At 35.9% G+C, this 13,399-nt stretch overlaps 1 protein-coding gene across 1 annotated transcript; it reads right to left on the reverse strand.

The window, feature by feature from the left end:
• Positions 1-5,333: 5,333 nt before the first annotated feature.
• Positions 5,334-7,045, reverse strand: LOC114533259 (ryncolin-4-like). The gene is made up of 3 exons (XM_028554760.1): positions 6,940-7,045; positions 6,206-6,583; positions 5,334-5,608 (listed from the first exon to the last, which is right to left on the reverse strand). The coding sequence occupies exons 1-3, from the start codon at positions 7,043-7,045 to the stop codon at positions 5,334-5,336; spliced, it is 759 nt and encodes a 252-aa protein (XP_028410561.1).
• Between the last annotated feature and the right edge of the window lie 6,354 nt (positions 7,046-13,399).

Below are 13,399 nucleotides of genomic sequence, written 5' to 3' on the forward strand. Positions count from 1 at the left end.
CAACTCTACGAGCTCTGGCCAAGTATACGATGTGAACAATTGAAAAATATACGCACAAACACTGATGAAAACTAAAAAAATGTTAAGAAACAAAACAATGACAGTTTTCCTCAATTCTCATAAAAAATTTTGTTTAAATAGAGTGGATAAGTGCGAAAATATAGGCAATTTTTAAAGCATTTGCTGCCAAAATTTCTTGTCTCAATGCTGGATGCCAAGGGTGCCGGTATTAGTCATTTTTTATAAATACAACACGCAATATGATTAGGCAGAATATTTTTCTATACTTTTCGGGCAGAAGAAGACCTTCGCCCGATGGTATTGATACCTCAGTAGCAAAATCATGAAAGCTATTAAGCTAACAAACGTTTTTATTTTCTGCGTGTATTATGGAAAGCAATCAGACTTATCATAGAGTATGCCGCCCTTGTGTGGTCTGCAGTTCCGGATTACCTAAGTGCTAAAGTCCAAAAGGGAGCTTTGAAAATAATTGACCCTGGCCGAGTCATTGTGCAGAGCTGCATGTTGTTCACACACTGACTAAAAGTTGGGTAGCGGTTTCTCGTTTAGCGAACGCTAGCTCTATTATATATAAGCCTCCGAATTACGACCATCACCTCTAATTTAGCATAATATGTTCACATTGTATGACATATTAAATTTGCAGACCGTGTCTAAAATCGGGTACGGTCGAATTCTCGCAATTGAAAAGAAAATCAAGCGAAAAATTTCGTTCGGTCGAAAAATTCCGCCTAGTGGAAAACCGGCTTAAGACAGCGAACTGAAATAAGACTGGAACGCCAGCTCTGCGAAAAATTTGAAGCTAAGACGGCGGTATATGAAGCCTTTCTTGTGTAGGTATGATCAGTGGCGTAGCCAGAACGATAATTGGGGGGGCCCATATTCATATATTCGTGATGCGCAGGTTTGATTTCTTTTCAAATCAATTGTCTTTACAGTCTGTTAACATGAATATATGAATATGGGCCCCCCCAATTATCGATGCTGGCTACGCCACTGGGTATGATCCAGGCCTCCACGCAGAAATTTCGTCGGTAAAATGGCGGCTATTATGATTATAATTTCTTTTGAAATGAGAACACTCAAGACGAACTAATTTATTAACTCTGTTAAAAGAAAATATCGAAATATTTCGCTAGCGCGCGAACTTAGGTTTTTCTATGTTATTTAGAGCGGCACGAATTCTTCGATGCGAAATTAGATTTTAACCATAATCTAGAAGTCCAGTCAATTGCAGCCGGAATATTACCATGATATGAAAAGTCTTAAAAGATTGTAAATCTGCTGAAACGATTGCTTACCTTTGCATTCCCCATATAAAGAAACCGAGGAAGAACGAAAACGATTTTAGCATCATCTTGTGCATGATCACCGTTAATGCTGTGAGAATTTCTTTGACGGTAAGCTAGAAAAGAAGAAAAAGTCAATAACAAAATAATGCATATTATATTTTCGTACTCACATGCAGCTCAGCATCATAGTTTGTGGGAAAGAAAAGGAGAGTTTTATCCAAGCCTCGATCTGCTTTAACTCACCTCGTGTAGCAAGCGAGTACACAATACAGCCTTTGCCAAATCTATTTCTTTTGAGTCTACAGTATGCTCACCTTTCTTTGATGAATTGTGTCTTCGTCAATGCTATCAAGTCAACAGGAAGGCTGAATATGAGTTAGGAAACACTGAAACATCATTGATATTTTTCTTCCGGAATCATTTCTCTATTATGACGCGTGCTGAAACGGAAATTACGAAGAAGAATTATCAGTGGATAAATTGTCGATTTGTAATAGTATAGATGATATTTACTTTAAAGCATGATTTAATTGAGATATACAATTATCATATAAATGGACATATTGCCAACTATGCAATCACCATTGTACGCAGATTTTGAAACGAGAAGGCACTCTACCAATAGTTCTTGCTACATAACAACAAGATTGTTTCTTGCTTTCTTGTCGTTTCAGTTTCATTTGCCTTTAGATTTCAAATTCAGATTAATCTCGCTAACATGAACGATTATATTGGCTATTTAAGGAGAATTGCATTGTTGTATCATTATAAATTTTATCATTGTATAATTACATAACTCATTTTAAGAAAACTTTATTTACTTTTACAATGGTTTGTGCTTTTACTATCAATACTCGGTATGTTTTGTGAGTTTTATAATTAACCGAGGAGGTGAAATTCTGTTCTACGGTGCGATTATCACGACGATGAACAGCTTCCATGAATCTGTCTGTTTTGGAAAGGACGTGGGCGGATTCGTTTAATTTCTTCAAATTAATATTATATAGATTTACTTGCTAAAGCTTCAACAAAATGTTAGGGAACAACATGGCCTTCGTGCGACGCATGAACAGGTGAAGAATAACCTAGAAAAGCAATTTCGTGGTAACTTAGTAAACGAATTGAATTATTTTTAAAGAATATTTTTCAGAGCACAAAACAAATTTAGTGAGTATATACAATAGATCAATAGGCGATATTTATTTAATGCATGATTTGGCATTTGTCATTATCATATAAATCGACATATTAGCTGCCAATGTACGTGCATTTTGAGGCGATAATATACACTCTTCCAATTTAGTTTTTCTTATTCTTTTTCCTCTGAGTTCTTGCCACTTAACAACAGGATTGTTTCTCCCATTCTGATCGCCCTTTCATTCGCCTTTATTTTTCAAATTCAAACTAGTGTTGCTAGACAATGTTGACCATTATATGTATGGAGAATTTTATCGTTGCATACTTTGTTTTATAATAAAGTTTCGGGAAGTCTTAAATTGTGACCAATATCACTTAATTGAGGATGTGAAATTATGTAGTACGTCTCGTGTTTTGATATAATCTAAACCAAGTGATTCAATTTAGCATTTTGTTTGTAGCTATATCCATGAGTTCTTAGAATTATCGAAGCTATGATTTATCACGAAAATATGCAGCTTTTCATGCATACATGTGCCTGTTGACACGAGGACGTGGGCGGATTCCTTAAAATAGTTTTTTTAAATATAGATATAAACAGTACCAAGCCAAAGCATGCTTGAAAGCTCAGGATTCAAAGGTATAGGTGAACTACGATAGGGAATACCACAGGACGCATGAACAGGTGAACTGAGAGTAACATACAAAAGCACCTACTGTGTCGAGTTCTTTCAAAAGGAAATAATTTCTGGTCACGAAAATTAAAGAGCTATTGTAATTGGCGAAAGCTGTAGCAAGTTCCTGCCATTGTATGTCCCTGTCATTGTATGTCCCTGTCATTGTATGTCTCTGTCATTGTATGTCCCTGCATTCTGTGTCTGTACACTGTATGTCCCTTGTCTGTTTGTTTCAAGTATGTTTTTGGCAAAGTTGAATAAATAAATAAAACAAAACAGAGATCAGTAGGCGATATTTATTTAATGCATGATTTAGTATTAATCATTATCACATAAATCGAACAATGTACGTGCACTTTGAGGCGACAAAGCACTTTTCAATCGTTTCTCAATTGCTTTATTTCCCTCCAAAGGTATGAACCTTTGCATTTTTTCATTTTTGTCACCCTTTCATTGACCTCTAGACTTCAAAGTCAGATTAGTTTTGCTATAAAAACGTGCAGCGAATATATTATATACGTAATGGCTACTTTGAATAAATTTCAAATGCATGAATTTTGTCATGGTTTGTGCTTTCATACATAACGATATAGATCTTTTAACTTTTTCACCACCCAGGGTTTGTCATACGCAATGATCTTTTGCTGTATATCTATATGATTTTATAGTCGTCGTTGCTGAAAACGTTGTCCTGTCCATATATACATAAATACCTAAATATCAATGTTCGCGTGGGATACTAGATACTTCGCGTGCGAAAAAGATACTAGCGAAAAATAGACTGAAAATTTATTAAAAATATGACCTGAATGTATCGTATATATGTACTGATTTTGTCCTCTTAAAATTTTAAGAATAAAAAACGTAGTAAATCATTCACTTATCTCGATAAAGCTAAAAATATTGATCATAACTGAATTGTAATTTTAAATTTAGTATTTTTGCGACTTTTCCTTATGACAATGTATTGTTTTTACCGCAAAACATTAAAGCCTGTTCACACTAGCTCCTATAATAATAAGAATCGGGGCCGGGACCCATTGTGTCATTTTCCGATGGACAAAGCATATTGCGCACCAGTGACCTCAGTACAACAATACAGTAGATACCCGATTCTTAGAAGCGAAACCCGCAAAAGTTAAATTAATCCACATGCAGTGAATAGGGGTGACTAAACCACTCGTGGTCTATTACACTGAAACACGATTTCTACTGTTTTGTATATATATATATATTATATATATTATATATATATATATATATAACATGTGTAAAACAATGTGCCCTCCCGGCTATCACCAGAGCGCAATGGTGACTCCTGCACCAGGGACACAGGACGATATAAAGAACGCGAGAATTCATTATTATTAAAAGAAAAGTTTTAATTATTCCGGGGGTTTTTTCGGAGTTGAACCACAAAGAGTTGTATTCCGTTCAGTCGAAGTAAAATAGCGGTTGTTTATTTTAAATCAATCGAAGAAGTTTTGTATTTTTAGCGAAAAAACGTTTAGTATCGCAAAAGTTTTATTTTCGAGGTTCAGCTCCGAGGAAAAAATATTTACAACTAAATACGACTAATTTCATTCTTCTAGCAATAAAACCTGGTTAGATATCCTTCTCACAAAATCATCAATACTCCAATGATTGAGCGTGTCTGGTGTTCTTATCTATGGTGACTGCGCATTGATAAAACTCTTTTTTTGGTCAGAATAACCCCGGCTTAGTAATACAGGAAGACTAAAGTTTAATGTTCAAGACAAGTTCAGAAAGTTCCAACGTTAAGAAAAAATATATTTAGATTATCAGACCCTCTTAAACATCATTCGAAAAGTGAGGGGATTAAATCAGATTATATTAATAAAGGCTATGAAGTGGTAATCATGGTTAATCATCAAATGGTTGTTTCTAATGAAAGATTTCACCCTCGAAATTGCACTTAAAAGTTGTCCCATGGCATGCCCAACCATGCAACGGTGGAGGTGTCTTTAAATTAAATAATGCAAACTCGCCCGATGTATTTGATTGGTAAATCATCATAGACACATAATATGAACTTGAACATGAAATATTGTGTAAGTTTATTTAAAAGAAAGGATTAACAGGTCGTGCAATAAAGATATCGTTGTTATGTCGAAAACAATTTTTGAGTCTTAAATCGAGTTACATGTTCGTTTTGATTATGGCTAATGAAAAGTGCAAATTATGCTTATTTTTTCAGTCCAAATGCTTGCGCGTGGATTTTCATCGATGTTGCTTTCAGGGAATAGTGATTCCCTTTCCAAACACGCCAGTTGATACCATCAGCATACGACTTGTGTGCACCATGATGATACAGACCATTGAGATTTGATGAATGGCAGCCACGATACCACCAAGCACCCTTGTGTGAGACAGCACAGTTGTCGCTACTTAAATCATTGTCGGAATCTTTTGTTGTAAACGAGCTTCCTCTCTGATAAGTGAAGGAATCTCCTGCATTACCTGAATGAAACAGAAAAGTAATGTAACATTGACACGGCACGGTACACGTGCTGAATTTTATTAGTGCTCAGACTACCAAAACAAAGGCCGAGCAGAGATAAAACATTGAATTGTAGGTAAATTGGAAGGCTAATTCCTGACAAACTTCTCTATAATTTTATTAGCTTGAAGCCAAAATAGTTTTAGTTATGAGCTGAAATACTTGACACCAGACGTTGGCCTGGGTATCAAATTAAAGCTATTTAAAAGTCATGTTTTATGTGGAAGTATTCAAGACTTAAACTGCACAGGAAATATATATAAAAAAAAATTACTAACCGGCAAAAAACCGGGAAATTTTAAAATAATTTTTAGATATTTTCTTTTAAGCTGAACTCTCGAAATTTCTACACGAAATATAACCTTGTAATAGCTTGAATAGCGTCTAGTATTTCAGCTCAAAACTCAGAAAAAGTAAAAAGCACTGCTTCAATTTTCCGTCCTGAGTTATCATTCCAGTTTGTTTACAGTTCAATTAATGGGACAAAATGGGCACGGGTATTCATTTTAGCCGTGCTGCGTGCCAATAAGGACTAATTACACGCGCTAATTACACACCAGAGTAAGTCCCAAGACTAAGTCGATATTTCTGACGTTCGCTGGTCACAGCAAAAAAATCATATTCTGCGTATTTTCTGTTCCCAGAAGTGTCTTCCATGTCGATACGCAGCTTGTTTTTAGAAGCGGATGTAAGCCTGCGGATTTTTTCCAGTCCAAGCCAGAATTCCCCTTTCAAATCACCAAAGCCATGCTTATAATCTTGCCATCCTCGGTAGAAATCAACACTGCCATCAAGACGACGTTGAAACACCGTCCATCCTCCACCAGATGTCGTCATTTCACAGCGAACATTGAAACTGCCCTTGCCGTCTGGATCAATCTTGTAAACTCTATTCTTCCTTATACCTTTTTGGTATAAATCAGCGCAATTTTTACCTAAAACCATATTTATCTTATTACATCTCTGTTTGAATTGCACCACTTCTACACAGCCTGCATGCTAGGGGCGCATATCAGTTGAAAAATATCCCTCGTTGTAAAACGTGTTTTGCTGTAGTGCGCGAAATGATTTAGGTAACTTTTAGTCGAATTTGATTATAAGTTCTTTGATAAACGCGTCTGAAAAGCATCGCTAAATTAAACATTGCTTTGGCATGTTGTGTTATATTCTTACGTATTTAAAAGAAAGTCTCGCTCGAAGAATTACATACAAGTGTTTTCTATTACACAATGTGGTGTCTTTTATACTAAATATTAATATAATCTATGAGTATCGAATATATTATTACAACTCCCTCTTTTTATTGTTTTATTACCTTTCAGTGTATTTGAATCATTGATACACACGACTGATTTCGCCAGTGTTTTTCTCAGTTCCAGTAAAATCTCAGCTTTCATCTCGGACAACAATGTCTTTATTTTCGATATGCCCGGTTTACAAGCACAATATCCAGCCGTAGTGGTGGTGCTAAACGTGTAATAATTTCCATACTTTTTATAATCAAAACACGAGCCTTGTAATGGAGGGAAGTAGCCAGCCACCGGCCGTGCGTGTATATGGCAAATGGGGAAAAACCTTTTCTTTCTGCAAGTCTATAATTATTATAGCGAGTTATTGGGGTGATTTTCGAATATGATGCTCATGCAGTTGCACAAATTAAAAGGAAAGAATATTAAAGGGGATGTATGGAACAAGTGAAATATTTTTGTCATAGAATTACCATAGTTATATACCTTCATTATTTTAGAATCAATCAAATAAAAAATTATACTACAGCAGCTTAATGCTAAACCCTTAAACCCATAAAATTTGTGCAATACAGGTGTTGACCTTTTTATTACTATTCTTAGACAATATTTTCTGAGGACTCAAAGTAATTCCAACTCAAAGTGATTTTCAGCGGGGCTCTGAGTTTAAATATATGGAGTAAAATTTAGAATTTTAAACTACGTTTAAGTTAGAAGATCATCATAGAAGATCGTGTCAGAAGGAAATCACATAAACAAGAATTTCCTAAGCCTCAATTTGACTGAAATTCTAAACATCTCATCATTCAAACAAAATTCTCTACGCATCTCGTGAGGGAGCATATCTTCCATATTTTCTACGCAAAACCAAAGGAAACCAGTTCAGGGTTCTCATGCAGGGCTTCGGTAGCAGATGATATCGGCTGCATGTCCAGAATCACTTCAGCAAGGCTATTATGCAGTATTTGGATTTGGTTAAATTTAATAAATAATTAAATTTATTATTAATAATAAATAATTTGGTTTTCATTAAAACTAGGTTGTTTTTAAATCCCCATACAAAGTAAGCATAGAATTACTCAGCAATTTGCTAAAGTAATTGGAGCAAAGAAGGTAGTAAGTGTTTAATTCTCCTAATGAGGCCAATACGCTGAGCAATTTTACTTGATAGCGTTTCAATATGACCGCCCATGTTAATGATTAATTTACTCAAAACAACGCCAAGATACTTAAAAGATGTTACACGGCTAAGATCATAGTCGCTAACACAAAGTTTAACTTCGTTTAGCTTAGCCAACTTTGCCGGATTTCCAAAGATTTAGATAAATTTAGGTAAATTTCCGAAGATAAATTTACATTTTAAATGACGAAGTGTTGTCTTGAAGTTGTTGAGTCGATTTGGTGTTGTGACTTTACACTTTTCACAAGCTTTTGTAATATCGTTTAAATCAACTTTATCGAACATTTATAATTCAATAATACTACCATATTTTGATTATTGCTCGCCACTGTGGGATAAATGTGGCAGTGTGTTAAGAGATAAACTCCAAAAGCTTCAAAACAGAGCTGCAAGAGTTATTTCAGGGGCATCTTATGAAACTCGTTCCTCTGATATCCATGCACCAGGCTGAATCGATATTCATAATTATGAATTACATAGGGAAACGTATTTGATTATCCCTAAACCTAAGAGCGAATATCTTAAAAAAACTTTTAAATTTAGTGGAGCTGTAACATGGAATTCGCTCTTTACAGATGCAAAGCTATCAACTACTTAAAGTGCTTTTAAAAGGCATCTTGAAGCCTAGTTTGATCAATAGCTATTGTCAAGGAACTTCTAAGAAACCTTCCATTCAAGTTTTATTTTTTTGTAAATATGTTTTATCTCTGTTACGCTTCTCAGGAAAAACCTCAATTTAATGGTGATGAGAAAGGCGTCATTAAATAAATTGTTTATGTATGTATGTATGTATGTATGTATGTATGTAAACAAGGAAGAAGGAAGAGCAGTGGCCTCAATATACTCCGGCGGCGGCACTCCGACTTTTCAAATTTTGACGCCGATGCCAACAGTCTAATTAGAAAAATTAGGGTGGAATGATTTAAGTCAGCAAAGCCAATTTTTATAAGCGCAGATAGTGTTTAAATCTCTAAATAACCTTGCACCATGCAGAGTACCTGCATGTGCTCAAAATTTATCAATAGTAATGTAGCTCCTTACACATTTCGAGGCTGAGTATAAACTCGATGTTCCTTCACCCAGCACAAATTATCTTAAAAATAGCTTTACCTACCAAGCAATATAAGGCAAGTGGAATCTTTTATAAAATTTAATAGAAGCTTAATTGGGAAGTGTATATTTATTTATTCATCATATGCCCGATTGATTTCTTCTGTACGCTATTGTTCCTATGAGCCGGCCCTTTGATTACGTAATCATGAATGTATATTGAATATACACCCACAAACGGCCATTTACATGATAGGCCAACTTGTTATCTAAGTAACAAGAGGGAAATAAATCACCACAGCTAAAAAGAGCATACTGAAATTAGTATACGATTGCCAAGTTTCGCTGCAAAATATGAAGTAGTACGGAAAATATAGTCATATGAACATGGCAATTTTTATATACTTTTGTATTACGTAACGGAAGCGTGTAACTAATTTAATTACACCCTTCTGACCATAACACAAAAGTAAAGAAATTTGCAAACTTCGCAGCCAAAGTTTCAATTTAGCTTACTCATATATACAAACACACCAAACCTGGCTAGTTTAGTATGCACTTTTCGGAAATTCCCTTTTTGTCGCCTAAATCAAAAGTTGGTCTATTATCCATGCCAGTGGCCGTTAAACAGGCGCCTAATTACCGCCAAGGAAATAAAGATTTTTTGAGGTTTGTTGAACGTAAAAAAGTCGAAACTTTTCATTCTTTTACCAAATAAAGCTCCAAGATAATGTCTGAACCAAATCATATATCAATTGAGTCATGATAGAATATATTATTCTGTCTCATCAGTTTTTACCAAGGACGTGGGCGGATTCAACGCCTGTTCTGGATTTAACTACGCCGTGCCGTGCACGTGCCAGTCTTCAATATAAAGTTTCTGGACATAAACAATACAGTTCATACTAATTTAGATGCCTTGCGAGTTGCGAACCTCAATGTTGTTCGATCACGAAATTCAGAAGCACATCGTACTTTAAAAAGTATACAAGTTCAATTGTTCAAGAATGTAAATAAACCGCATGATACATTCACTTTGTCTTGCACTTTGCCTTTGGAATTCGTGTTTATATAGTTATATTAATTCAAACTGCGACGTGTCAACGCGCCCGTACACGACCACATCTCGTTAAACGGCGAAATAGCAGCGATATTAATGAAATAGGACATGAATTTACATGTATTACATATATATATTCTGACCCCAATTAAGTCTGAACCTAATTGAACAGCATCAAAAGAACGGTTTATTTGTTCTTCTTCATGCAGCCTCGTACTGCAGGCGCTTTATTAGTAAAATATATAACGTTGCAATCAGGTATTGTATAGAGTTCAGCTGAAAAAAGCAAGCGCGCAGGGGTGCTTGGGGTGGTTTTGTTTAGCAAGGAAGCGCTTGGCAGAAAATGACCGATTTCTGACAAATCGTTACCGATTTCTGAAAAATCCCGAATCTAAATCAAGTAATTATAGTATATAATTATATTGTATTATATTGCATAAGGTCTCAAAAACAGCCCGAGGTCGAAGGCCGAGGCTATACGGACCGACTAGATAAATAATACTGGTAAATAATAGATTCAGATTTTTAAATCCCGCCCCCCGTGCGTGCGTGCGTGCTTTTACATCTCGCGCCTTATACGGACCGCTCGCGTAGCCAATCAGGAAACGTTTAAATATTAATTCGAATCGCAAGAAAAAAAATAAAAACTCATATTCGTTTGTTTACAGGTTTAATAATCCGATGAGGAATTCAACGCGATATGGCAACAACTTGAATTTAAAAGTAAATCGATTCCATACGTGATACTTATCGGATATAATTCGTAACATGAAATGTTCAATATTAATCAACAGATAACATGCATCTTTAAAAACCGGTTTATCTGTAAAAACCTGAATCTAATTCAAGTAATTATAGTATATAATTATATTTTGTGTTGTGTACTGTAATCGTTTTCTGCAAGGCGCTTCCTTTGCCAAAACCACCCCAAGCACCCCCGCGCGCTCGGGTTTTTTTCAGCTGACCTCTATACAGTAACTTGAAGAATCGTTGATTAGTTAACCTTCATAGGCCGTGGGATGAGCATCCAAAAGATGCTTAGAAAACGGATTCCGTTGCACCCCTCGTGGAACTACATAATTTTCACATGAATTAAGAGATAAAAATTTACTTTATCAGAATCGGTTGTTCCCCAAGCGAAACAGACGCACAATTGGGAAAACAATTCCTCCAAAGTTTGCTAATTTCGCGTTTCGAAATATTCGAACCGCCATTGTTTTAGCAGCAAAATACGCATGCGCTTGTCAGGCAAACTCGGACTGCGCACGCGCATAAGCACGCAAATGCTTCGAAGTGGAAACACGCTTAGTTATTCAAAACAATAATGGCTGAAGATATTTATAAAACTCGAATATCCTCATGTTTTATTCATTTTGATGGCGTTACGGAGCAACTTTGCAAAGTTACACGCCAAAGGCTTAAGAAATTTCTTGAGTGTAGGTCTAAATGGCTTAAATGTCAACAAGCTGAAATAGCTAAGAAATCGTACGCGAACATCGATGACGGATCTGTCAATTTATACATGGAAAAGAACCCTGACAGCATTCACTTAGAATGGTACCATCATATGAAATGCTGGAAGAGATTTTGTGATGAAGAGAAGATCCGTAGACAACAGCGAAAAGAAGATAGCTCTAAAACTGTAACTTCTACCGAAGAACTACATGTAGGAGTGGAACCAATGGAACCAAGGCGAAAAATTACACGCCAATCAGTCGCAGATGTTAATAAGACCCTGCCTAAAAGAAACGAGCACGTACTTCCAGAGATATGTATTGTTTGTGGAAGAGACGCCTCTTGGTTCTCACTAGACAAGGTATGGTCATTTTGATAGATATAATTATACTAGTGCAATGTGCACTAGTAGCACAACATTCTCGGGTTTGGTTTTAAAATATCTTGTTCACACCAGGTAACTAAGAAGAGAAGAAGAACCCCACTCATGTTAGCAGAAACAATATTTATTGATGCTGGTCTTCTACGTACAGCTGCCGAGAAAAGGAATGATGAACGGATACTCATGCAAATCCGAGGGAAAGACTGTGTAGCACTGGAACTCCTCTATCACAAAGTTTGTTACTACAATTATACAAAATTTCTCACCAGAGAGGCAAAAAAGCAATTGGAGACTAAAATATCTACATCAGTGTACGAGAAGTCTTATGATGTCTGTAAGAAAGTAATCGAGACTGAGGTCATTGCAAATAAGTAAATAAGGTATATGAAAGATTTGCTGGAGAAATTTGTTATCATTTCTAAGGACAAAGAGAATGTGGATGCATCCAAATATAGAGCTTCATCCAAATAACAACTGATGAAAAGTTATCCCCAACTTTTGTGTTCTATGTACCGAAAATGAGAAATGTTAGTGAGATTGCATGTAAATGTGGAAAATTTGGATTCTTCCAAATTGGTTGAGGAACATATGTCAAACAAGTCAGAAAACAGCTATGAAGACTTTGATGAAGAAAGCTATACCATTGATGATGATGATCTGAACACAGAAACTGAGGGAAATTCTAAAGTCAATGAGTTACAAATTCTATACAATGCTTCATTGATTCTTTGCCAAAAGGTCCAAGAAATACCAAAACTAAATCTTTCTTATTCACCATTGGATCTGATTTGACAATGGATAATGTGCAAAAAGTGGTTCCATGTGAACTTTTTAATGTATTGACTTGGATTTGTGGATTCTCTTCAGAGCCAACTTTAAGTGAGTACGTCAGCAGGGCCGTAACTAGAACGATAATTGGAGGGGTTTTTATTCATATATTCAGTTCTGCCCGACGGATTTCCATTGTGAGCTATTGCACTTACAAAAAAAATCCGTCGGGCAGAACTGAATATATGAATAAACACCCCCCCCCCCAATTATCGTTCTAGTTACGGCCCTGAGTACGTGCCAATAAATATGGCAAGAACAGTGCCATACTAACATCAATTTTACAAGACCTTGTGAATTTAGCATCTGGGGGAAGGAATCCTATGCCCAAGAGCATAGCACTTGCCATGACACTTAGACAACTGACAGGTTCAGCCTCAGTAATTTTTCTATTGAGTGGCTTTGGACATTGCATGTCACACTAATTTGTATTGTGCCATGAGACTGCCCTTGCACAGATGAATATATCCAAGGAATCCGCAGTAACATATAGCCATTGTATAAACTGGTGTTAAATACAAAATCCTATTGTGATAAATTTAAAGCGAT

This window comes from Dendronephthya gigantea, unplaced genomic scaffold (genome assembly GCF_004324835.1).
Source record: "Dendronephthya gigantea isolate DGI-Jeju-01 unplaced genomic scaffold, DenGig_1.0 000088F, whole genome shotgun sequence".
Classification (NCBI taxonomy): Eukaryota; Metazoa; Cnidaria; class Anthozoa; order Malacalcyonacea; family Nephtheidae; genus Dendronephthya; species Dendronephthya gigantea.